Source organism: Peromyscus eremicus, chromosome 17 (assembly GCF_949786415.1).
Source record: "Peromyscus eremicus chromosome 17, PerEre_H2_v1, whole genome shotgun sequence".
In the NCBI taxonomy this organism is placed as follows: Eukaryota; Metazoa; Chordata; class Mammalia; order Rodentia; family Cricetidae; genus Peromyscus; species Peromyscus eremicus.
Genome location: NC_081433.1, coordinates 58872864 through 58900612, shown reverse-complemented (window position 1 = coordinate 58900612; position 27749 = coordinate 58872864). Strand labels below are relative to the sequence as shown.

General features: G+C 39.7%; 1 protein-coding gene across 1 annotated transcript in view; it reads left to right on the top strand.

Moving 5' to 3' along the window:
- The first annotated feature begins 1994 nt into the window (after positions 1-1994).
- Positions 1995-27749, top strand: part of LOC131894259 (kinesin-like protein KIF16B) — an 87954-nt gene continuing 62199 nt past the window's right edge. The window contains exons 1-5 of the mRNA XM_059244483.1: positions 1995-2161; positions 7355-7416; positions 9766-9799; positions 11665-11729; positions 26049-26085. Coding sequence (XP_059100466.1) covers positions 11672-11729; positions 26049-26085 — 95 coding nt within the window. The 5' untranslated portion in view covers positions 1995-2161; positions 7355-7416; positions 9766-9799; positions 11665-11671. The remainder of the gene's footprint in view (positions 2162-7354; positions 7417-9765; positions 9800-11664; positions 11730-26048; positions 26086-27749) is intronic.

Sequence of the window (27749 nt, the reverse complement as noted above, 5' to 3'; positions counted from 1 at the left end):
ACCTGCAGTGCACACCCATCTGGCATCTCACCTGCAGTGCACACCCATCTGGCATCTCACCTGCAGTGCACACCCATCTGGCATCTCACCTGCAGTGCACACCCATCCGGCGTCTCACCTGCAGTACACACCCATCCAGCATCTCACCTGCAATGCCCTGTACAGACTCTTCGGCTGTCGGTTTTGGCTCTTTTTCAGTATTGCTTCACTGTGAAATATGGAAACCCTTCTTACATTCATATAAAAACTCATTTACTAAATATTCTAAATTCTCATTATGACTTCCTAATATATCTTAGGTTAGAAGTTTCCAGAAGAATTAAATTTGTGTTTCAAGAGTTGATTATGATTGGTGACTGCTTTCCTTATAATGTTTTCTTATGTTGAAGATATGGGGAGAGTTTAGCTTGATTAAAATAGCAACAACCTCACATCCACATCCACATGCTTTGTTCTGGCAGAAGCAGTAATTGGTGGTTTTCTATTTACATGTTCACTTAGTTCGTATTCCTATTTCATTGTTCCTCATGCTCCCAGAGCAACACAATCTTGTCTCTGTCATGACAGTTTGCTGGCATTTTTTGAGACTGATATTCTCTCCCAAGAGGTTGGTTTGGTAGATCATGAAATTAATTCCTGCCTCTAAGCATCCCTCTCAAGCACTCCCGGAAGCCACCACATTTTTTATATTTTCAAGCCACCTTCTGAATAATTCATTCATGAATAAATGCTGAAACCATCACCTGAATGTGTAGTGGGTAGCCATTCCAGCTTTGGTCTGGAAGTTCCAACCCCCATTGAGGCTTCGGTATCTATCATGCCTCCGAGGCGGGGCCGAGAGAGGGCCCTGAAGACCCGAGATCCGGATGTGCCACCTTCTCTTGGTTCCCGGACCCTGGACAGTGGAGGTAGACCGAGCAGAGTTCTCCAGAGAGCACCGCCGGGCTGCGCTGCCTCTTTCCCAGACCCTGCGAACTACCTATCCCTTCATTTGTAAGTTACGCCACTAAATAAACCTCCCTTTTAACTACGTGGAGTGGCCTTAATAATTTCACCAATATGGATGGTTTTGTACTTAACACATTTCTGTGTAATTCACAATCTGTGCCAAAACTCACAAGAGGACAATACTTTCCCTCAGCTCTGAGCCTTCCTGATGAGAGCTAAGAGCTCCAGATCCCAGAAGTTGTCCTCAGTAAACTCCAAGAGCTTTCCTTTCCTCTCTCCCACGCTGTGTTGCACCACTGCTGAGGATCTGCTACACCGTGGACCTGCTCTTCAGAACCTTGTTCAGCAGTGTGGTAGGATATGAAGTCACGGCAGAAATATCAGTGGCATTTCTGTACACTATCTAGCTTTAAAATGTCATTCTAAATATCATCCCCAAAGAAATATAATATTAGTGGACAATCAAAAGGCAAAAGTGTCACGCCCTTCTTATATACTTGCTGTGCTTGAAGGATTTTACAAATTGTAGACACAGCCAAGAGTTGAGGAACACAAATCTTTAAGCACTAGAAAAGACTAGGAACAGCAGAGCAAGTTTTTGATTTCTTTGTCTTTCTAAGAATCCAAGCAAATCAAATAAAAAGGGGGTCCTGACACTTTTAACTTTAGGGGATGGGAATGACAAGAAAGATTGACTGATGAGCAAAGCCTACAAAATGCTAAAACATGCCAAGGAAAGAAAGCAAATGATCTGAATAATGGGTCAGCATCCATCAGGACCTCTCACAGGGTCCAGCCTCAGGGCCTCAGGAAATGTGATCACCAGGCCTTCTGAGCTGGTGAGCACAGCAGGGCTGTGAAGGATCTGAACCATCATCCAGCTCCCCTCAGTGTTTGGTCTTTGGAGGCCAGACAGGTAGGTCTGCTTCGGAGCTGCAACTGATAAGTCTTTGCAGGTAAGCTGTGCAAGGCAGGCTAAGTTCTGGAGTTTGAGCCAGGCACGGGCAGTTGCAAGTGCATCGTTGTTGCTAGGAGACAAAGAGGGATTCTGTTCAAACGAACCACGGACTTGCCCTGGCAGGATGCTCCTGCAACGTGGTGGTGATCCTTGTCTGTGTCTCTAAGTTTTAGAGTGGGGTTTAAAGGGCGCCCAAAAAGTCTACGGTAAAGCACTTCACCACCTCCCGTGGACACAACATGACAGGAGGAGAAGGTAACAGCCTGGGGGAGTTGGCTGGGGGCAGATGGGTAGGAGGGGCAGGGACTGTTAGGGACAGTCAGGGCCAATCAGGGAGAAGCACCACCTTCCAGGGCTCCTTTCTAGGGGAGGGGAGAGGACAGGCTTTGGTTCTGCTTCACTGAGGTTTGCTGGGTTTTCTGCAGGCCTTAGACCCCTAAGCACCCGGGACCACACACTTTGGAAGGATCTAGCTGTTAGGCCTTCTCTAAGGGAAGCAAAACAATAAATTTCTGTTGGTTCCTGAATCCTTTTACATTGCCCCTTTTACAGCAGTTTATTAGACATTTTAAAGAGATTTAGCTAATAAGATGATATTTTGACAGGTGTAAGGTGGTATCTCAGAGTCGTTTTGATTTGCATTTCCCTGATGATTAGGCATGTTTATGGTGGTATTTTATTTGTACTGAAATGTGATTTTAATTGTATGTTAATAAATAAAGTTGCCTGGGGGTCAGAGCTATTAGAGCCATAGCAAAAGCTGGGCAGTGGTGGCGCACGCCTTTAATCTCAATACCATAGAAGACCTGGAGGGCTGTACAACAGACAGTGACGAGGCAGTCATGTGGTTGGTTTTACAACCAATGAGAAGGCAGAACAGAAAGTTTATATAAAGGGAAACAGACAGGAAGTAGCTCTTTTTCGGAGAGGTCTCTTGGCTGAAGAGGCTAGCTGCAGCAGGCTGGTAAGGCTCTTAGCTCTGATCTCTTGGCTTTCTTCTTTGCATTGGTTCTATGTTTCTTATTTAATAAGACAGTTGGTTACATCTACAGATGTTGAGCAATTCCTTAAATGTCTTTCAGCCATTTGAGTTTCCTTTGTTGAGAATTCACTGTTTAGTTCTATAGCCCATTTCTTAATTGGACTGTTGGGCATTTTGATGTCTAATTTCTTGAGTTCTTTATATATTGTGGATATCATTCCTCTGTGAGATGTGGGGTTAGTGAAAACCTTTTCCCATTCTGTAGGCTGTCGCTTTGCCTTGTTGACCGTATCCTTTGCTCTACAAAAGCTTCTCAGTTTCAAGAGGTCCCATTGATTGATTGTTTCTCTCAGTGTCTGTACTACTGGTGTTATATTTAGGAAGTGATCTCCTATGCCAATGCATTCAAGACTACTTCCTACTTTCTCTTCTATCAGGTTCAGAGTAGCTGGATTTATGTTGAGGTCTTTGATCCACTTGGACTTAAGTTTTGTCAATGGTGACAGATATGGATCTATTTGCAGCCTTCTACACATTGATATCCAATTATGCCAGCAACATTTGTTGAAGATGCTTTCTTTTTTCCATTGTACAGTTTTGGCTTCTTTGTCAAAAATTATATGTTCATAGGTGTGCAGATTAATGTCAGGGTCTTCAATTTGATTCCATTGGTCCACATGTTGGTTTTTATGCCAGTACCAAGCTGTTTTTATTACTGTAGCTCTCTATAGTAGAGCTTGAGGTCAGAGATTGTGATGCCTCCACAGGTTGTTTTATTGTACAGGATTCTTTTGGCTATCCTGAGTTTTTTGTTTTTCCATATGAAGTTGAGTATTATTCTTTCCAGGTCTGTGAAGAATTGTGTTGGTATTTTGATGGGGATTGCATTGAATCCGTAAATTGTGTTTGGTAAGATTGCCATTTTTACTATGTTAATTCTGCCTATCCATGAGCATGGGATATCTTTCCATTTTCTGACATCTTCAATTTCTTTCTTCAGGTACTTAAAGTTCTTGTGATGTTGGTCCTTCACTTGCTTAGTTAGTGTTACCCCAAAGTATTTTATATTATTTGTGGCTATTGTAAAGGGTGATGTATCTCTGATTTCCTTCTCAGCCTGTTTGTCAATTGTATATAAAAGGGCTACTGATTTTTTTGAGTTGATCTTGTATCCTGCTATGTTGCTGAAGGTGTTTATAAGCTGTATCAGTTCCTTGGTTGAATCTTTGGGGTCACTCAAGTATGCTATCATGTCATCTGCAAATAGGGAAAGCTTGACTTCCTCCTTTCCAATTTGTATTCCCTTAATCTCCTTATGTTGTCTTATTGCTCTAGCTAGAACTTCAAGTACGATATTGAATAAGTATGGGGAGAGCAGTCAGCCTTGCCTTGTTCCTGATTTTAGTGGAATCTATTTCCTTAGGGGTTATTGGGCTATTTAAATAGTTTATCTGGTCTTGATTTAACTTAGGTATGTGGTACCTATCCAGAAAACTATCCATTTGTTTTAGATTTTCTAGTTTTGTGGGGTAAAGGTTTTTTTTTTTTGTTTGTTTTTTCGAGACAGGGTTTCTCTGTGTAGCTTTGCGCCTCTCCTGGCACTCACTTGGTAGCCCAGGCTGGCCTCGAACTCGCAGAGATCCGCCTGGCTCTGCCTCCCAAGTGCTGGGATTAAAGGCGTGCGCCACCACCGCCCGGCTAGGGGTAAAGGTTTTTGAGGTATGACCTGATGATTCTCTGGATTTCCTCATTGTCTGTTGTTATGTCTCCCTTTTCATTTCTGATTTAGTTAATTTGGAGGCTCTCTCTGTGTCTTTTGGTTAGTTTGGATAAGGGCTTGTCTATCTTGTTGATTTTCTCAAAGAACCATCTCTTTGTTTCATTAATTTTTTGTATTGTTCTCTTTCCATTTTATTGATTTCAGCTCTCAATTTGATAATTTCCTGGCATCTATTCTTCCTGGGAGACTTTGCTTCTTCTTGTTCTAGAGCTTTCAGGTGTGCTGTTACATCACTAGTGTGACATTTCTCCAACTTCTTTCTGTGGGCATTTAGTGCTATGAATTTTCCTCTTACCACTGCTTTCATAGTGTCCCATTAGTTTGGGTACGTAGTACATTCATTTTTATTGAACTCTAGGAAGTCTTTAATTTCTTTCTTTATTTCTTCCTTGTTGAGCATTATTCAGTTTTCATGACATTTTAGGCTTTCTGTAATTTTTGTTGTTGTTGAAATCTAACTTTAAATCATGGTGGTCTGATAGAATGCAAGAGGTTATTCCAGTTGTTTTATATCTGTTTAGTGGCCAAGTATGTGGTCGATTTTAGAGAAGGTTCCATGGGGTGCTGAGAAGAAGGTATATTCTTTTTTCTTAGGATGAAATGTTCTGTAGATATCGATTAAATCCATTTGAGTCATAACATCAGTTAAGTTCTTTATTTCTCTGTTAAGTTTTGAAATGGCTGATCTCTCCAGTGGTGAAAGTGGGGTGTTGACGTCTCCCACTATTAATGTGTGGGGTTTTATATGTGGTTTAAGCTTTAGTAATGTTTCTTTTACATATGTGGGTGCCCTTGTGTTTTGGGCATAAATGTTCAGAATTGGAACTTCATCTTGGTGGATCTTTCTTGTGATCAGTATGTAATGCCCTTCTTAATCTCTTTCGATTGATTTTAGTTTGAAGTCTATTTTGCTGGATATTAGGAGGCTACACCCACTTGCTCCTTAAGACCATTTGATTGGAAAGTCTTTTCCCAGCTTTTTATTTTAGGTAGTGTCTATCTTTGAATTTGAGGTGTGTTTTTTGTATGCAGCAGAAAGATGGGTCCTGCCTTCATATCCATTCTTTAAGCCTGTGCCTTTTTATAGGTGAATTAAGTCCATTGATATTAAGGGATATTAATGATCAGTGATTGTTCATTCCTCTCTGGGTATCGATTTAACCTCTTAAAAAATCATTTACACTTTCAAAATGGGATGAGGCAGGACTTCCTCACACCTTTTAAAAATGTTTCGAGAGCTACTAAAAAACTCGTATTTACAAAATAGTTGATAAAGATATTCATCTGGATTGTACAAGAAGGGAGGCGGGAACACTGACAGACAGATGGATGGTTAGTCGGCCTTGGCTTCTTCTCTTCTACTTCATAGGCTATAATCTGGTTCTCAGCCTCTCCATTTTCTGCAGGCACATCTGTGGTTTATTGCTCAGCCACCTCAGCCTGTTTGCCCTTTGCTCCCCTTTTCCCTTTGGTTTGCACTTTTTTATCTGATGATTTATCCTTTCCCGCGGCCTTCTTCGGCTTCGTGTCCACCTTGGCAGGGGCGGCTTGGCAGACAGCCTGGTGGAGCGCCGCTTGGGCTCCGCCTTCGCTGCTCCATCCGTGCTAACCTTCCTCTTGGGCGTCCTGTCAGTGCTGGGTGGGATGCGCCTGCGAGGCGGAACCTGTCACCGCACGAAATGCTGCGACCCGCTGGGGGGGGGGGGGATCTAGGTAGAGAATTTAGCCTTCATTTCAAGCCAGTTCTGTCCTCGGTATAGTTGACTAGGTCCATAATAGAGGACATTGTTATCTTCTTTAATGGGGCTGTATATAATAAAACATGTTACATATTGTTAAATAGCTGATTTACTCCAAGTTAAAAGATCCCCAAGTTGGCAGAGTTAATTACCCATGTAAAGATTCATAATTTTCTGGTAGCTACATTTCAAAGACACACCTTGAATGTTAAGTTCTACTTGGAATTCTAAATACTTCCACAGCAAATAACAAAAACTATCCACCAGGTTTTACTTTTGTCTTCATGTTATTACCTTGTTTAGTCTTTGTAGAAATCCTTGTTTAGCACATAAACAGCCAGATTGCGGTGCAGGATTCCCTCCTGAATGGGCTGTCAAGGAACGGTTTGAGAGTTAGAGTGTTAGCAGAAGTGGGACTCTATTCCATGGTCTGCAAACCAAGCTCTTGGGAGGTAACACCACAGTCACTGAAATGCCAAAAGTATGACAAAGAAGATGCTGTGGTGCTCTAAGGGCAAGGAATAGGGATGGAGTCAGGATATTAATTCCATTGAGCAAGTGACTATAGAACCACCAGTTACTGTAGCCATCGAACAAAGGCTGTGAAAGAACCAGTGTCTCTTCTGTCTGCCTGTCTCTGACTCTGTCTCTCTTTCTCTCTGTCTCTCTGTCTCTAGCCCTCTCTCTATCTCTCTGTTTCTCTCTGTCTCTCTGTGCTTTTGTTGAGGTATTTTTTTGTGGCTGAGTTCTTTCTTTTCTTCAACACAAGAAAAAGTTGTAAGGAAAGAGTCACCCACTACAGTCAAAATGTTGAAGAACGTATTAGTAGCTGTTTGTAAATTTATAGTGTAAGTTATGTTATGAACTGAAACAACAACAAATTCAAATCATTGGGTAAATGCTTTTTAAAATGGTTATTAAATTATCACTTTTAAAATATGTTGCAGTGAAGAAAGACATCCAGGAGAGCTACAATCGATACCTGAAAAGCCTGTCCAGATCAGTACAGGTAAGATTAATAGTGAATACTCTATTGGTCCTACCCTAATTGAAAAAGAGTAATAAGATTTGTTCCTGCAAAAAACTGCCAAGGAAATCCAATAAAAATGCAGTTATACTCTTTCTTATTGCTTCTTAACATTTGTAGAATACAAAATCAGTTAAATTATTTCTAAGAAATTTCATTCTAGGCCGGGCGGTGGTGGCGCACGCCTTTAATCCCAGCACTCGGGAGGCAGAGGCAGGCGGATCTCTGTGAGTTCGAGGCCAGCCTGGACTACCAAGTGAGTTCCAGGAAAGGCGCAAAACTACACAGAGAAACCCTGTCTCGAAAAACCAAAAAAAAAAAAAAAAAAAAAAAAAAAAGAAATTTCATTCTAAAACCATATCATCTGAAACATGTTTGTGTTTTTCACATGAGCCATTGATGAATGGCTCTTTGTATAAATAAAAAAAGCTATTTAATTTAGTCCACAGTATCCTCTATATCCACTTAATAGCAAGTTGGCTCTGTTAAAAAATGGATTGTTTTCCAATTGTTATAATAAATGCGTTGTATTTTTGCTATGTATTATTATGTAGTTAAGTATCACGAAAATATGATTATATTTAAAAACCAAGAATACAATATCCAATTACCTTCATTAATTCTTTGTGACTAAATATAATTAAGATTATCTGTTTTTTCCATTCTGTAATTTTTCAATTTAGACATATTAGACATTTCACATATTGTCTTACTGTTACCTTTAAGGATCTGTCACTTAATGTGAATGTGTCTTGAAACAGTATGTAACAGGTTCAAGTAATATCTTTTAAAAGTCAATGGATTTTGAATTTTGTAGGCAGTGCTAGGGATTTAACACTGCCATTGTGAGCATTCTAGGCAAGCTATGTGGTCAGATTATGCCAGCATATGCCGGTTATGATAATTGCTTTATGTGTTACAAGATGTATTTTCAAGAAAATATGCCACAGTAGCAGGAAAGTTGAGAAAACAACACTATTATCAAGTAGGCAACATTGACTACAGGGTCCTGGCCCACTGAGTCTGGACAAGATTCTAACAGTGGAGAGAGTGCTACAGAATTTGTGCTTTCAGCAACTGTAACCACAGAATCTTTCACACCTATCTTGCCTTTGGGAGGCAAACCAGGGAGTGATAGTGTAGATGAATTGGAATGACCCTCTTCACATAAGAGATGAGGTGAAAAGTGGCAGCCAGTATTACTATAACGTGGGTGACTTTCTTTTATATTATTTCAACACGATATTATTGAACCTCCCTTGTGGTGATGAGGATTGACCAAGGCCTCCCACATGCTGAATGTAGGCTCTACCACTGAGCTGCATTCTCAGTCCATTTATTGGTGGGACAAATGCTCTACCTCAGTGATGGGCAGGGTCAAGAAAATTACACTGGACTTTTGCATACTGCAAATGAAGCCAACAAGAATTGATTTTCTTTCTTTTTGGAGGGCAGAGTGTTAGCATAGAGTGAAAATTCAACTCATTGATGGTTTACATGTGGAAACATAAAAGTGTTTCATGTGAGATACTACTCCCTTGAAATGGCTGCTTTGTGCCCATGCTTCTTCCACGATTCTCTCACTGGAGATCCAGTTCAGGGTGCATAACTGCTAAGGGACGACCTTTCCAGCAGTTCTTATGGTGGGAGGTGATGGGAGCTGATGCTGAGCTCCTTTACACTGCACAAGGATGAGGGATTCTAGCTAGAATGGAGGGGCTTCTTAGCATCCTCCTCAGATGAGGACAAGGAGACAAAGCACACTGACCTCTCTGGAGCTTTGCCACACTGGCAGGTGGAAATTCATCCCAAAGGTATTTGTCCTTGGTCTGTTTGTGTCTCCAATGTTCTGCTATGCTGCAGAGGGCAGTCACCATAGACTTAGCTTCCTTGTGTCTGGAATTTTCATCCTCAATGGAGCAAGTTAAACTCAATCCTTGGAGAAGCTCCTTTAACTCCTATACAAGATGAGAATACTCATAATTCCTAGCACCATTAGTCCACAGACAAAACAGCAACAGCAACAAGGTGCAGTTTGGGATACTGATCTGGTGTAGATGCCAGTTCCTCTGTCTGATAGGGTCATAGGTATTTGCACAATTTGTTATGATTATTAACTTCCGGTAAAGCTGTCTCTTTGCCTTTGAAATATACAGAAAAATGGAAATTAAGAGTTCTCCATATATTTACTGTGTATAAATCAATATTCACATGAAAGACTATCCAGAAATGGTGTCAAAGTATATGTGGTAGCAAAACTTTAGCCTTGGCATTTAATAGTTGTATTTTTCTGCAGTTGTTTATAGCACATTTTGTCTTTTTCTTTCATAGTGAATGCAGGAATTGAACAGAAGACTCCAATCAGGTAAGAGTATATGGGTTTTAAAATACACTGAATATCTGGAGATATCAAATTTGGAAATCACACTGTTTTCCTCTGTGTAAGTCAATTTCACCACCTTTATTCCTCCTTTATTCATAAGCTGAATAATTATTTGTAGAGCACACAATCTTGCAATTACTGATTACTCCTGATGCAGTGTGAAATACTGTTAAGAATCCATGGCTAGAGAGATGGTTCAGTAGAGGAAGTGCTTGCCAAGCGTGTGTCAGACTGGGAGTTTGGATGCCCAGAAGTCACATGAGGCCTGATGGTCCCATGTGCATCTGTAATCTTGAGGAGCTTAGAGTGAGTTGGAAGGGAGACAGAGAATCCCTCAAAGTTGACTCAATAATTATTTGGGGGTGTGCATTCATGGACAAGACACAGCAACAAAAACAAGGTTGAAGGTGAAGGTTGACCTTCCCCGCAGTTTGTACTCTAATTGCCAAACTATGCACCCTGGCATGCATGTATGTACCTGAAATCACATATGCATGCAAGTGCACTGCCCATAACATGCCATGCATATATATTTAAAATATCAGCTTCAGGTCATTAATTCAGATCACTAGTATGTTTGGGCCAAGTTATCTGTTGGCAAGAGTGTGAGTAACAAGGCAGGGTTCAAGACTCTCCCAGGCATTGCTGAAGATCTCTTCAGAATGGCCTTATGGACATGTTCTGCACAGACATAAAGAGCCTCCTCAATGAGTTCCACAACGGTGCTGAAAACCAAGGTCGGTGGAAGGTAGGAGAACCAAGTGGTTTATTATTACCAACAACAAGCCCTGAAGTCTGGAGTTCTGAACTGTAGTTTGGATAAAGTGGTGCTGAGGGGACAGCGTTGCTCCCCACTGTGCTATAAAGACTCAGTATTACAGAATTGCTTGTTGAGCATAAAAGTAGCCATTTGACAGCTTCATCATATACTTGTGAATAGACTATCAAAAAGCAGCTTTAAAGCACCAAAAATGTGGTGGCTTCTGAGAGTGCTGGCCCTTCAGTGCTTAGAGCTATGAATCAGTTTCATGTTCTACCCACCAACCTCTTGGGAGGGAGCATGAGACTCAGGGAAATACCTAAAAAGTTTCCTGATAGTGAAGGGACCATGGTGCTCTAGGGTGTGGGAAAGGAATTAAACAGGAGCATTAAGTGCATTGAGCACATAAACAAAGTCAGCAGTTCCTGCAGCCATGGGAACAAAGTGTGTGGAAGAACCCCTGGCCCCTCCTGTGTGTGATCATTAATTTCTGCCCTCATGTCGAGTTCCACTTTGCTGTGTTCTTGTTTCTCTGAGGCACAAAGATGCATCATTAAGTTATTTAAGATCGTTCTGACTCTTTTTAATGTAGGTACTTATAGCTACTGATTTCTTTCTGAGCATGTCGTTCATTGTATACCAAAGATCTAGCATAGAATATTTTTATATTCATTCAATTTTAGAGAATTTAAACATTTCTTCTTAAAGCCTATGATAAATTATTACTCAAAGAGAGAGACATCTAAGTTAAATGACATGCCATCAAATGCACCTAACAAACATCTATAGATCATTCTATCCTTACATTCAGAACATTCATTCTTCTTACCTGTGCAAGGAATATACAAAAACTTATGAAGAGTGAACAACAGAGTAATGTGTGTGGTGTTTTAATCAGGGTAAAAATTATTGCCCTGTCTTTGACATGAGGAAAGCATTCTCTAATCACAGTTAACCACTGAAGCACAAATTATTATTTTGTAAATGACTAATGTAAGATATTTTGGGAAATCAAAAAGAAAGAATTAAGAGTATTTGTTAAATGTTTTTCATGTGAATTTCAATGCTACTTAAAAATACTTCACAGTGAAGCTATGCCTTTGAAGCAGATGAAGTCTGTTAACAGAACAAAGTCTGCAGAGTTCCGTGAAGGTAAGAGTAAAAGTCTTTAACGAGTATTTATGTGTGTGAGCGTTTTTCTTGCGCATGTACAAGCAATACTACATTTGTGCTTGGTGCCTGTGGAGGTCAGAAGATGGCGTTGGAACCCTTGGAATCCTTGCACCTGGACTTATGGTGTTTGTGAGCTACCATGTGGTGCCTGTGAACTGGACCTGGATCCCTTTAAGAGCAAGCTGTGCCCTTAACTGCTGAGCCATCCCTCTAGCCATAGGCAAACTTTTGAAAATGATTAACTCTAACACTAAATAAAAATAAAAATGTGAACAGTTTAAAAAGTGAATAAAGGAAACCACATGAAAATTGTAGTTACATTACTTCTTAATCTATTTTTTAGCATTTTTGAATGCAGAATTACTAAGAAAAATTTCAAATCTAAAAACATATCTCTAAAAAATATTGGTGTATTTCATTTTAACAACTGATATCATTGTAAAAATAAGAAAAAAACCCTGCTACACAGTATGTGTTCCTTATAGTCACACAATAACAAGTTGACTTTTTATAAAAATAGATATTTCGTTTAGTTTTTAACAATAGATACATTGTATTGTGTATACATATTCGTATATAGTTAAATATCACTAAAATATTATGTCACAAACAAAGGGTACAATATTTAGTCATTTTTATTATTTTATACCTAATAAAATAATATAGTCATCTGAATAAAATATAAAATAATGATTTATTTCTGTTTGTGGAGAGCAACAGTTGACTTATGGGGAAAGAGTTAGTGAGTCGGTAGTTTATATGTGTAGTCACATAAATTCGTTTCAGGCCAGAAAATACTCTCACAAAAACTTCTGTCCTGTGTCTTCTCTGCTTTTCTCTCACTAAGAGATGCAGTTCAGGATACACAAATATTAAGGGTGGGATCTTTCCCTAGTTCTGTTTATGAGAAGCAATGGAAGCTAATGAAGATAATTATCCTTTATACTACAGGGAAGACAGGGACCAGAGTTAGAACTGGAGAGTTTATTAGCATCTTTTCCAGAAGTGAACAAGGAGAATAAGTACGTTTACCTCTCTCAAGATTTCCTACACTGGCAGTTTGATATTGTTGTTGTTGTTGATGATGATGATGATCATGATCATGATGATGATTTATGATGTTGTAGATGATGATGATGATGATGGTGTTCATGATGATGATGTGTTGTTCATGATGATGATGGTAATGGTTTTGTTTTTCCAGACAGGACTTCTCTAATTTAGCCTGGCTGTCCCGAACTCACTCTGTAGACTAGGATGGCCTCCATCTCAGAGGTCCACCTGCCTCTGCCTCCCAAGTGCTGGGAGTAAAGACATGTGCCACCACAGCTGATTCTAGATATTCCTTGGAAAGATTTTTGTCCCTGGTTTGTCTCTGTCTCCAGTTTCCATCATGCTTCATGGAATAGTCACCAAAACCTAGCTTCCTTATTCCAGAGAGTTTTCATCTTAAATGAACATTTTTTAAATTAAAAGTTATTTTTTCATTTTGCATACCAACCACAGTTCCTACTCCCCTGCCATCCCATTTCCCACACCCTGCCCCCTCAGAGAGGGTAAGGCCTCCCATGGGGAGTCCACAAATTCTGGCATATTAAGTTGAGGTAGGACCAAACCCCTCCCACTGCATCAAGGTTGAAGAAGTTATCCCACCATAGGGAATGGGCTCCAAAAAGTCAGTTCATGCACCAGGGATAAATCCTTGTCCCACTGCCAGGGGCCCCACACACAGATCAACTACAGAATTGTCACTCACATTCAGAGGGCCTTTTTCAGTCCCATGCATGCTCCCCAGCTGTCAGTCCAGAGTCCCTGAATTCCCACTAGCTTGGGTCAACCATCTCTATGGGTTTCCCCATTATGATCTTGACCTCCCTTGCTCATATAATTCCTCCACTCTCTCTTCATCTGGACTCCAGGAGCTCAGCCCAGTGGTTGGCTGTGGATCTCTGCACACTCTTCCATCAGTGTTATAGATGAAGGTTCTATAATGACAATTAGGGTAATCATCAATCTGATTACAGGGGAAGACCAGTTCAGGTACCCTCTCCACTATTGCTTGGAGTCTTAGCTGGGGTCATCCTTGTGGATTCCTGGGAATGTCCCTAGCACCAGGTTTCTCCCTAATTCCCATAATGACTCCCCCTAACAATGTATCTCTTTCCTTGCTCTCCCTCTCTGACCCTCCCCCAACTTGGCCCTTCCCTTCCCAACATTCTCATTCCCCCCACCCACAACATACACCCAGTTAACCCAGGAGATATTATTATTTTCCCTTCCTAGGGTGATCCATGGATTTCCCTCTAAGGGCCCTCCTTGTTACCCAGCTTTCCTGTGGCTGTGGATTGTAGCCTGGTTGTCCTTTACTTTATAGCTAATATCCACTTATAAATGAGTGCATACCATATTTGTCTTTCTGGGTCTGTATTACCTCACTCAGGAGGATTTTTTTTCTAGTTCCATCCATTTGCCTGCAAATTCATGATGTCATTGTATTTTTACCACTGAGTAATACTCCCATTGTGTAAAAGTACCACATTTTCTTTATCCATTCTTCAGTTGAGGGGTATCTTGGTTTTTCCAGGTTCTATTCCCGGCTATTATGAATAATGTTGCTATGAGCATAGTTGATCAAAAGTCCTTGTGGTATAATTGTGCATCATTTGGGAATATGCCCAAGAGTGGTATTGCTGAGTCTTGAAGGATATTGATTGCCAATTTTCTGAAAAATTGCCATACTGATTTCCAAAGTGGCTGTACAAGTTCGCACTCCACCAACAGTGGAGGAGTGTTCCCTTTACTCCACATTCTCTCCAACATAAGCTGTCATTTATGTTTTTGATCTTAGCCATTCTGACAGGTATAAGATGGTATCTCAGCGTCATTTTGATTAGCATTTCCCTGATGGCTAAGGATGTTGAGCAGTTCCTTAAATGTCTTTCAGCTGTTTGAGATTCTTCTGTTGAGAATTCTCTGTTCGGATCTATATCCCATTTTCAATTGGATTATTTGGTTTTTGATGGCTAATTTCTTGAGTTCTTTATATATTTTGGAGATCAGCCCTCTGTCAGATGTGGGGTTGGTGAAGATCTTTTTCCATTCTTTAGGCTGCTGTTTTTTTCTTATTTACTGTGTCCTTTGCCTTTCAGAAGCTTCTCAGTTTCAGGAGGTCCCATTTATTAATTATTGCTTTCAGTGTCTATGCTACTCATGTTTAGGAAGTGGTCTCTTGGGCCAATGTGTTCAAGGCTACTTCCTACTTTCTCTTCTATCAGGTTCACTGTAACTGGATTTGTGTTGAGGTCTTTGATACTTTGGACTTGAGTTTTGTGTTGGGTGATAGATATGGAGCTATTTGCATTCTTGTACATGCTGACATATGTTATCCCAGCAACATTTGTTGAAGTTACTTTCTTCTTTTCCATTGTACAATTTGGCTTCTTTGTCAAAAATCAGATATTCATGGGTGTGTGGATTAATGTCAGGATCTTCAATTTTATTCCATTGATCCATGTGTCCGTTTTTATTCTAATACCAAGGCATTTTTATTAATATAGCTCTGTAATAGAGCTTGAAGTCAGGGATGGTAATGACTCTAGAGGTTCCTTGGTTGTACAGGATTATTTTGGTTATCCTGGGTTTTTTGTTTTTCCACATGAAGTTGAGTATTGTTCTTTTGACATCTTTGGAGAATTGTGTTGGGATTTTTATGGAAATTGCAATGAATCTGTAGATTGCTTTTGGTAAAACTGCCATTTTTACTATGTTGATCCTACCTATCCATCAGCATGTGAGATCTTTTCATTTTCTGATATTTTATTCAATTTCTTTCTTCAAAGTCCTAAAGTTCTTGTTATACAGGTCTTTCAGTTGTTTGGACTGAGTTATCCCAAGACATTTTATGTTATTTGTGGATATTGTAAAGGGTGATGCTACCCTGATTTCTTTTTCAGCTCATTTATCATTTGTATATAGGAGGACTACTGATTTTTTTTTTTGAGTTTATCTTGTGTCCCACCACATTGCTGAAGGTGTTTATCAGTTGTAGGAGTTCCCTGGTAGAATTTTGGGGTTGCTTATCTATACTATCACATTATCTGCAAATAGTGAAAGTTTGACTTCTTCCTTTCCAATTTGTATACCCTTGATCTCCTTTTGTTGTCTTATTGTTCTAGCTAGAACTTCGCGTACTATATTGAATAGATATGGGGAGAGTGGACAGCCTTGTCTTGTTCCTGATTTTAGTGGAATCACTTTGAGTTTCTCTCCATTTAGTTTGATGTTGACTGTTGGCTTGCTGTATATTGCCTATATTATGTTTAGGTATATTCCTTGTATCACTTATCTTTCCAAGTCTTTTATCATGAAGGTGTGTTGAAATTTGTCAAAGGCCTTTTCAGCATCTAATGAGATGATCATGTAGTTTTTTTTCTTTCAGTTTGTTTATATGGTGGATTACATTGACAGATTTTTGTATGTTGAACCATTCCTGCATCTCTGGGATGAAGCCTACTTGATCATGGTGGATAATTTTTTTGATGTATTCTTGGATTTGGTTTGTCAGCATTTTACTGTATATTTTTGCATCAATGTTCATGAGGGAGATCGGTTTGTAATTCTCTTTCTCTGTTGTGTCTTTTTGTGTTTGTATGTCGGGTGACTGTAGCCTCATAAAAAGAGTTTTACAATGTTTCTTCAGTTTATATTGTGTGGAACAATTTGAGAAGTATTGGTATTAACTCTTCTTTGAAATTCTGGAAGCATTTTGTGCTATAACCATGTGGCCCTGGGCTTTTTTTGTTGGGAGAATATTAATGACTTAAAATGGTTATAGGACTATTTAAATTGTTTGTCTGGTCTTGATTTAATTTTGGTAAGTGGTAACTATCCAGAAAATTGTCCATTTCTTTTATATTTTCCAATTTTGTGGAGTACAGGTTTTTGAAGTATGACCTAATGATTCTTTGGATTTCCTCAGTGTCTGTTGTTATATCCCTCCTTTCATTCCTGATTTTGTCAATTTGGATATTATTTTTCTGCCTTTTGGTTAGTTTGGATAAGGGTTTGTCTATCTTGTTGATTTTCTTGAAGAACCATGTCTTTGTTTCATTGATTCTTTGTATTGTTCTCTTTGTTTCTATTTTATTGATTTCAGCCCTCAATTTGATTATTTCCTGTTGTCTACTCCTCCTGGGTGAGTTTGCTTCTTTTTGTTCTAGAGCTTTCAGGTGTGCTGTTAAATCCCTAATGTGAGATTTCCCCAAATTCTTTATGTGGGCATTTAGTGCTATGAACTTTCCTCTTAGCACTCCTTTCATAGTGTCCCATAAGTTTGGGTATGTCATGCCTTAATTTTCATTGAATTGTAGGAAGTCTTTAATTTCTTTCTTTTTTTTTCTTTTTTAATTTTTGTTTTGCAACACAATTCAGTTCTACATATCAGCCACGGATTCCCTTGTTCTCCCCCCTCCCACACCCCTCACCTTCCCCCCAGCCCACCCCCCATTCCCACCTCCTCCAGGGCAAAGCCTCCCCCTCGGATGTAAAATGAATAAAAAATTCTTAATAAAAAAGAAAGAAATTCCCCACAACAGAGAATTTCTTTCTTTTTTATTAAGAATTTTTTATTCATTTTACATACTAATCACAGATCCACCTCTTTCCTCCTCCTGTCCCTCCAGCCTTCCCCCGACCCAATCCACCCCACATGCCCTTCTACAAGAAGGTAAGGCCTCCCATGGGGAGTCAGTAGAGGCAGGTACATTCAATAGAAGCAGGTCCAAGGCCCTCCCCCTGCATCAAGGCTGTGAGAGGTGTCCCACCATAGTTAGTGGGCTCCAAAAAGCCAACTCATGCACCAGGGATGGATCCTGATCCTACTGCCAGGAGGCCCCTTAAGCAGATCAAGTTACACAACTGTCTCACTTATGTAGATTGGTGAAATTCTTTCTTTATTTCTTCCTGACCCAGTGATGATTCAGTTGAGTATTATTCAGTTTCCATGAGTTTGTAGGCTTTCTGCAGTTTGTGTTGTTGTTGAAATCTAACTTTAAGCCATGGTGATCTGATAAGAAACAGGGGGTTATTCCATTTTTTTGTATCTGTTGAGATTTGCTTTGTGACTGAGTATGTGATCAATTTTAGAGAAGGTTCCCTGAGGTGTTGAGAAGAAGGTATTATTCTTTAGCGTTTGAGTGAAACGTTCTACAGATATATGTTAAGTCAGTTTGAATATTAACATCTGTTAGTTCCCTCATTTCTGTGTTAAGTTTCTCTCTGGCAGTCCTGTCCATTGGTGTGAGTGGGTTGTTGAAGTCTCCCACTATTAGTGTGTGGAGTTTGATGTGTGATTTAAGCTTTAGTAATGTTTCTTTTACAAATGTATTTGGGGCATAAATATTCAGAATTGACATTCATCTTGATGGATTTTTTCTTTGATGAGTATGAAATGTTCTTCTCCATCTCTTTTGATTAATTTTATTTTGAAATCTATTTTGTTAGATATTAGGATAGCTACACCAGCTTGCTTCTTAGGTCCATTTGATTGGAAAAACTTTTCCCAAACCTTTACTCTAAGGTAATGTCTGTCTTTGAAGTTGAGATGTGTTTCTTGTATGCAGCAGAAAGATCTTTTTTTTTTATTCATTCTGTTAGCCTATGTCTTTCTGTAGGTGAATTCAATCCATTGATATTAAGGGATATTAATGATGAGTGATTATTAATTTCTGTTATTTTGTTTTTGTTAGTATGTGTGTTTCCCTTCTTTTGGATTTGCAAATGTGAGATTATTTATTGCCTGTGTTTTTGTGGGTGTAGCTAACTTCCTCGTGTGGAAATTTTCCTTTTAGTACTTCCTGAAGGGCTGGATTTGTGGATAGGCATTGTTCACATTTGGTTTTGTCATGGAATATCTTGTTTTCTCCATCTATGGTGATTGAAAGTTTTGCTGGGTATAGTAGTCCTGGCTGACATCTGTGGTCTCTTAATGGCTGCAAAACATCTGGTCAAGACCTTCTGGCTTTCACAGTCTCCATTGAGGAGCTGGGTGTTTTTCTGATAGGTCTACCTTATATGTTGTGTGACCTTTTTCTTTTGCAGCTCTTAATATTCTCTCTTTAATTGATATGTTTAGTATTTTTATTATTATATGGTGAGGATATTTTATTTGGGTCCAGTCTATTTGGTGTTTTGTAAGCTTCTTGTACCTTCATAAGCATGTCCTTCTTTAGGTTGGGAAAGTTTTTCTTCTATGATTTTGTTGAATATATTTTCTGTTCCTTTGAGCTGAAATTATTCTCCCTCTCCTATCTGTATTATTTTTAGGTTTGGTCTTTCATGTTGTTCCAGATTTCCTGGGTGTTTTGTGTTAAGAATTTGTTGGATTTGACATTTTCTTTGACTGATGAATCTATTTCCTCTATCATATCTTCAATGCCTGAGATTCTCTCTTCTATCTCTCGTATTCTGTTGGTGATGCTTGCATCTGTAGTTCCTGTTTGTTTATCCAGATTTTCCATTTCCAGAATTCTCCTGGTTTGTGTTTTCTTTATTGCCTCTATTTCAATTTTCAAGTCTTGAACTGTTTCCTTCACATTTTTTATTTTTTTCTCTGCTTTCTTTAAGGGATTTATTGATTTCTTCCAATTGTTTGTTTGTCTTTTCATTGATTTCTTTAAGGGAATTTTTTCATTTCCACCCTAAGGGCCTCTATCATTTTCATAAGGTTATTTTTAAAATCGCTTTCTTCTGCTTCATCTGCATTGGGATGTTTAGGTCTTGCTATTGTAGAACCACTAGGTTCTGGCCATGCCATGCTGCTCTTTATGTTGTTGAATGTATTATTACACTGCCATCTACTGGGTTTGGGGTAATTATAGGCTGTGATGGGTCAGGAGGTGCGTGGAAAGTGCCCCAGGTCCTATGGCCTAGGGTACAGAGCTGTCCAGCTGGGAGAGCAGCCACTCACTTCTTCCTCCAATTGGTGTAGGTGGGGGCTGTGCCTCCGGGGCCCTCTGATGCCACTGGGGATGGTGGTGGAGCAGGCTGACCACAGAAGACTTGCCTGATGACCAGCTGCTGAGGCTATAATGGGTGGAGCTTAACTGAACAATTTTAACTAAGTAGCTGGAGAAGCTTGTTTCTTTACAAATTGAAAACATGTACTCAGTATTCGCTGGACACAATTCAGTGGTAAGCAACAACAACTACTACAACATGCTGCTTCTTTGATACAGTTATGTTATGACACTGATTCTGGTAAGGATGCCACTTTCTATGTGTCTGAAGGTGGTCAGCTAGGTTCATGGCCATTGTGCATAGTGGTTTATTTTTAAGTATTGACATTCAATAAATTGATGTTTTTTCCTTGTATTGGAAATATAAAAAGAGGTATAAGTATTAATTGTCTATTCATGAATATTCACTCAGAAATATGCTATAGGAGAGGCTCAATGCAATACATACTAAGAAATTACTAGTCTTTTCATTTTATTCTGCTATAGTTTTCTATACTTGTTGTGAAATATGTTTTTCTTTCTCTCTAAAAGCTGATGACCAGAATCTTTGTGTGGTTTGGGTATCAGGGTGACTGCAGCCTCCTAAATAAGTTTGACAACCTTCTTTTGGTTCCTATTTGGTGGAATAATTTAAGGAGTATTGGCATTAATTATTCTTTGAAGACTGAGAAAATTCTGCAATAAAACTCTCTGGCCTGGGTTTTTCTGCTTGGGAGACTTTTAGTAGCTGCTTCTGTTTCACTAGGGACTATAGCTCTGTTTAAATTATTTTCTGATCTTTATTTAACTTTGGTAAGTGGTACACATCAACAAAAATATCCTTTTATTTTGTGTTTTCCAGTTTATTGTAGTACAGGTTCTTAAACTAGGTCTCCTTATGGTCCTCTGGACTTCCTTGATTTCTGGGTTTTATTTCTCTTTTTTTCTTTTCTTTTTTTCATTTTTCTTTATTAAGAAATTTTCTACTCACTTCACATACCACCCACAGATCCCACTTCCTACCTCCTCCTACCCTCACCCAGCCCTCTCTCTCAAGCCACCCTACATCCCTACATCTCCCAAATCAAGGTCTCCCATGGGGAGTCAGCAGAGCCCAGCACTCTGAGCATAGGCAGGTCCACTGCACCTAGGCTGCACAAGGCATCACACCGCAGGAACCAGATTCCCAAAAGCCTGCCCATACACCATGGATGGACCCTGATCTCCCTACCTAGGTGCCCCCCCATACAGTTTGAGCCAAACAACCATCTTCCATATCCAGAGGGCCTAGTCCAGTCCCGTGGGGGCTCAACAGCCATTAGTCTACAGTTCATGGGCTTCCACTAGTATGGCCAGTCATCTCTGCATGTCTTCCTGTCATGATCTTGATGTCCCCTGCCTGCAGAATCTCTCCTCTCTCTCATCAATTGGATTTCCAGAGCTCAGCCTGGTGCCTGGCCATGGATCTCTGAATCTGCCTCCATCAGTCACTGGACAAAGGCTTTATGATGACAGTTAGGCTATTTGCTAGACTGGTCACCAGAGTAGACCAGTCCAGGTACCCCCCTGGACCACTGCCAGCAGTCTAAGGTGGGGTCATCCTTGTGGATTCCTGAGAGCCTCCCCAGCACCCTGCCTCTTCCTATTCTCATAATGTCCTCATCTATCATGGTATCTCCCTCCCTACCTTCCCACTCTCTCCCTGTTCCAGCTCGACCCTCCCCTTTCCCTATGTTCTCACCCCCCACTGCTCGTCCTCCGCCAACCCCCACACCCAGTCCGCTCATGTAGATCTCATCCATTTCTCCTTTGCTGGATCATCCATGTGTCCCTCCTAGGGTCTTTCCCTGTTAGCTAGCCTCTCTGGAGCCATGGGTTGCAGTCTGGCCATCCTTTCCCTCACATCTAGTATCCACTTATGAGTAAGTACATACTGTTTGTCCTTCTGAGTCTGGGTTACCTCACTCAGGATGATATTTTCTAGTTCCATCCATTTGCCTGCAAATTTCATGATGTCATTGTTTTATTTACTGCTGAGTAGTAGTCCATTGTATATATGTGCCACATTTTCTTTATCCATTTTTCAGTTGAGGGGCATCTAGGTTGTTTCCTGGTTCTTGCTATTATGAATAAGCCAAGGTGCTCTGATAAGATACAGAAGGTTACTCGAATTTTTAGTATCTGTTGAGATTTGCTTTGTGACCAAGCATGTGGTCCATTTCAGAGAAGGTTCCATGGGGTGCTGAAAAGAAGGCATATTCTTTTGTGTTAGGGTGGAATATTCGGTAGATATCTATTAAGTCCATTTGAGTCATAATGTCTGTTAGTTCCCTTATTTTTCTGTTAAGTTTCTGTCTGGCAGACTTGTCCATTGGTTAGAGTGGGCTGTTGAAGTCTCCCACTACTAGTGTAAGGGGTTTGATGTGTGATTAAAGCTTTAGTAATGTTTCTTTTATGAATGTTGGTGCTCTTGTATTTGGGGCATAAATATTCAGAATTGAGACTTCATCTTGTTGGATTTTCCCTGTGATAAATATGTAATGCCCTTCCTGATCTCTTTGGATTGATTTTAGTTTGAAGTCTATTTTGTTAGATATTAGGGTAGCTACACCAGCTCGTTTCTTAAATCCATTTGATTGGACAGTTTTTTTCCCAGCCTTTTATTCTGAGGTAGTGTCTCTCTTTGAAATTGAGGTGTGTTTCTTGTATGCAGCAAATGGATGGATCTTGTTTTCATATCCATTCTGTCAGCCTGTGTCTTTTTATAGGTAAATTGAGACCATTGATATTAATGCATATTAATGACCAGTTATTGTTAATTCCTGTTATTTTTTGGTGGTAGTGTTGTATGTTTCCCTTCTTTGGTATTTGTTGGTGTGGGACTATCTATTGCCTGTGTTTTCATGGGTGTATCTAACTTCCTTAGGTTGGATTTTTCCTTCAAGTGCTTTCTGTAGGGCTGGATTTGTGGAAAGATATTGTTTAAATCTGGTTTTATCATGGAATGTTTTGTTTACTCCATCTATGTTGATTGAGAGTTTTGCTGAGTATAATAGTCTGGGTTGGTATCCAAGGTCTCTTAGTGTCTGCATTACATCTGTCCAGGACCTTCTGGCTTTTAGAGTCTCCATTGAGAAGTCAGGTGCTATTCTTATGGGTCTGCCTTTATATGTTACTTGACCTTTTTCCTTTGCAGCTCTTAATGTTTTTTTTTCTTTATTCTGTATGTTTAGTGGTTTGATTATTATGTAGCAAGGGGGCTTTCTTTTTGGATCCAGTCTATTTGGTGTTCTGTAACATTCTTTTATCTTATAGGCATTTCCTTCTTTAGGTTGGGAAAATTTTCTTCTATGATTTTGTTGAATGTATTTTCTGTGCCTTTGAGTTGGTATTCTTCTCCTTCTATCCCTATGATTCTTAGGTTTGGTCTTTTCATGGTGTCCCAAACTTCCTGGACATTTTGAGTCATGATTTTGTTGGCTTTAGTGTTTTCTTTGACTGATGAATCTATTTCCTCTAAAGTATCTTCAATGCCAGAGATCCTCTCTTCCATCTCTTGTCCTCTGTTGGTTATACTTGCATCTGTAGTTCCTGTTCATTCACTCAGATTTTCCACTTCCAGCATTCCCTCAATTTGCGCCTTCTTTATTGTCTCCACTTCAGTTTTCAAAACTTGAACTGTTTCCCTCACCTGTTTAATTGCTTTCTCTTGGCTTTTAAGGGATTTACTGATTTCTTCCCATTTTTTTATTTGACTTTTCCTCGATTTCTTTAAGGGAAATTTTCTTTTCCTGTTTTAAGATCTCTAATATCTTCTTAAAGTCATTTTTATGATTGATATATTCTGTTTCTTCTGTGTTGGGATGTTCGGGTCTTGTTGATATAGGTTCTGATGGAGCCATATTAGTTTTTATGCTGTTGACTGTATTTTTGCACTGGCGTTTACCCATCTCTTTCTCCACTTGGTGCAAATGGTGTTTGTGTCTGAGCGAGCCTCTTTTGGTCTGATCGATACTCTTTGTCTAGTGGGAGCTCTTGGTCTAGTTGATGCTGATGGACTCTTTGTCTCATGGAGCAGCTCTTAGTCCAATTGGTGCTAGTGGGCTTTGTCTCAGGGAGTAGCTTCAGTCTTAGCACTTGGTAGATAGTGGTAGTCTGATCTGTCTGCAGGAGGTCTGCCTGCCAACTGGCCTGAAACTAGGACTGCAATGGGTGGTGGTGTAGGGGTGAAGGGTTGTGCCCTTGGGCCCAAAGCCTAGGGGCTGGTGTGTTCAGGTATGAGGATAAAGTCTCAACTCTTAGTCTAGTCAGGTCCTGGCCGGCTCTGTCTTGAGGTGTATTTCTTGGATGCAACAGAATTATAGATCCTGTTTTTGTATCCTTTCTGTTAATCTATGTCTTTTTTGGGGGGGAGGGGGATTGAGACCATTAATATTGGCAGATATCAATGACCAGTGATTGTTGATTACTGTCCTTTGTTGTTGCAGTTGGTGGTGTGTGTGTTTGAGTTTTTGAACATGTCTTTTGGTTTTGCTGGTGTGAGATTATTTATTCCCTGTGTTTTCATTGGTATACTTAACCTCCTTAGATTGAGGTTTTCCTTCTAGCACCTTCTGTAGGGCAGGATTTATAGATATTGTCTTTATCATAAATATCTTATTCTCTCCATCTAATGAAATTCTTGCTAAGAATACTAGTCTGGGCTGGCATCTTTTGTCTCTTAGGATCTGCAGGACATCTATCCAGGCCCTTCTGGCTTTTAGAGACTCCGTTGAGAATTCAGGTACAATTCTAATAAGTCTTCCCTGATATGGTACTTGGTTTCTTCCCTTGTAAGTTGTAATGTTCTGACTTTGTTTGGTATATTTAGTGTTTTGATTATTGTATGGCAATCTATATGGTGTTCTGTTTGCTGTTTGTACCCTTATAAGCATCTTCTTCTTTATATTAGGAAAATTTTCTTCTATGATTTTTTAAAAATATTTTCCAGACCTTTGACCTGGGATTCTTCTCCAAACTCTATTCCTATTATTTGTAGGTGTGGTCTTTTCATAGTGTTCCATATTTCCTGGATGTTTTGTATCAGGAATATGTTAGGTTTAACACTTTTGGACTGGTCTATCCATTTCTTATATTGTATCTTCAATGCTTGAGATTCTCTCTTCCATCTCTTATATTCTGTTGGTAGTTCCTGTTCAAATTCCTAAAAATTTTATTTGTAGAATTCTCTCAGTTTGTGTTTTATTTATTGCTTCTATTTTCATTTTTAGGTCTTGAACAGTTTTATATTTTTTTCTTTAAGTGTTTTTTTTTTTGTATTTTCCCCTGGTTTTCTTTAGGGGATTTATTCTTGTCTTCCAATTGTTTGCATTTTCCTAGATTTCTTTAAAGGCTTCATTCATTTACTCTTTAAGGACCTCTGTCATCTTCATATGGTTGCTTTCAAGGTCTTTATCTTGTGCTTCAGTTATGTTGGAATATTCAGTGCCCACTGCGGTAGGATAGCTGAGCTCTGGTGGGGATATATTGCCGTGGCTGTTATTGAACGTGTTCTAATGCTAACATCTAGGCATCCGGGTTCGGGATGATTATAGGTCTAGGTGTTGATGTCTGGGTTTGTCAATTGGGTAGGTGTTATGTTGTTGGTTTTTTTGTTTGTTTGTTTCTTTTCTGGATTTTCATAGAGTGTGATAGCTGTGTATTGCCTGTTTTACAGGCCTGCTCATCTGGTGTATTCACAGGGAATGACTGCTGGTATTGGATACTGGAATGCAATGATGATTTGGGGGGAGTGAGGTTAGGAGGAGATTGTCTATGGGTTCCACAGGAGAGGTGGGCTGGGAGGAAAGGAGGCTGTAGTTGGTGATCTGTTGATGTTCTGAAGAAGAGACTGAGTGATTAGGTCTAGAGGAAAAGAGAAAGAGAGAAAGAGAGAAAGAGAGAGAGAGAGAGAGAGAGAGAGAGAGAGAGAGAGAGAGAGAGAGAGCTGAGAAGGTCTGTGGGCAGCCTACCTAGTTTTCTGGCAGGTGTGGCCTGTATCTCAATAGGAGGCACCTGCTTAAGTTGAGGGCTGGGGTACAATGAATTGGGGAGGGATGTTAGGAGTGGATAGTCTATGGGATCCACAGAAGATATAGATGGGGTGGGGTGGGAGGATGAGACCCTGGAGCTAGTTCTCTTGTATCACTAAGGATAAGACTGAAGGATTTGGTCTGGGAGAACAAAGAGATCAGAAAAAGATCTGCAGGTGGCCTATAGATATAACAATATATTGTTATAAAATATATTTTTCATTTATATTTAGAAGTGGATAACAATATCGAACAGAAGCCTTTATCCAGGTAAGACTATATAAATTAAAAATATGTGGTGAGTCCAAAGATAAGGAAGTATTGTTATTGAGTGTACCTTGAGATAGACACAATACTATGTGTTCAATGCTTGCTGTGTCCACAGCCAGTTTGCAAAGTATCTATGTTACTAAACCCTCTTTAGAACTGCTTAGACAACTGCTGCCCTGATTATTTGGTCTATGGTCCTGGCTCTGCAATGCATCTCTTGCCCTTCTGTACAGATCAAAGTGCAGAACCACCTCATATCAATTCAGAAAGTTAAGTTGTGTGACTTGGCTGTGGTCTATCCTCAGAAGCTGGGTTACATAGCCAGACAGCCTATGTGAATAATTTTGACAACTGCAGTTGGATCTCACACCTCATGTTTTATCGCTAAAATTTTTAAGGCAGATATGGCAGACATTCATAGCTTTTACATGGGAAGAATCAGGTGACCTTTGTAGATGAATGAAGAGTATCAATATGTAGATTATATGTAGATCTACATAGGCCATGTAGATCATGGCCTATGAATACTAGTTAGCATTAGCTTAGAGGAGTTGTTTTTTTTTTTTAAGAGAAAGAGGGTTCTCTAAATATCCCTAGATGGCCTAGAACTCACTTTGTAACAAAGGATGGACTCAAAAATCATAGAAATACATTATCTTCTGCCTTCCAAGTTCTGGGATTAAAGGCATTAAGTACTAACTTTTGACTTAAATGATATTTGTAATTGATTACTTACTAATGTTGTAGATTTCTGTTTCTAGAAGCACACCCTTCCTTGGTTTTTTTAAAAAGCATTTTTCTTTTCTATTTTTTCATTTTTGAGAATTAAATATTTATTTTCATCAGTACACAGATTAAAAACACCTAGAATTTCAGGATTTTAAGGACTCTTAGAATACGTGTTAGTATTTCTTGTGTTTCATTTCCTTCCCAAGTGATGTTTCCATTGGGGAGGCCTGATGTTCAAACATGAAAGTAATTTATGTCGACAGAGCACATGTCACAAATGAGATTTTACTCTAGCTTCTGAGTTGTAAAGCTGGTAGTCTGAAAACCCAGCTGGTAGTCTCCTCATTTATCTACAGGTGTGTGTTTAGTAATAAAATGGGAGAGCACAGGAAATGAAACCCATGGAGGAGGTAAGTGTGGGCTTAGCAGGTTAACCTCCTAAAGGAGGATAGGACTGAGTTTACAGTGGAAAGTGGAGCTTGAAGAACATTAGTTTGGGTAGCAGCGAGGGTTCTAGAAAAGCAGTGAAAACAATGGGGTGTGTGGCAGATGTGACAAGGATAACAGGGAAACTCAAGTTTAGAGACACTAAAATGATCACAAAAGCACATTAAAACTGGGAATTGAAGAGAGTCCTGTTGCTGTTTAGACTGCCTAGTTGGAGGACCTGAAAATGTCAAGGTGTCTGTTGAAAGGTCCCAGTTTGGGGCTGGGGAGACAGCCCTGTCAGTGAAGTGCATCTTCTGTAAACATGAGACACTGATTCAAGCACACAAATAAAAGCCCAGGCATAATTGCACACGCTTGTCCATCCATCACTGGGGAGGCAGACTTACAGTTATTCCGATCGCTTGCTGAAACCCAAATAGAATAATGGATTTGTTTCCTGGTGCAGTGAGACACCTGTGTATGGTGGATGGCACCCGAGGAGGAAG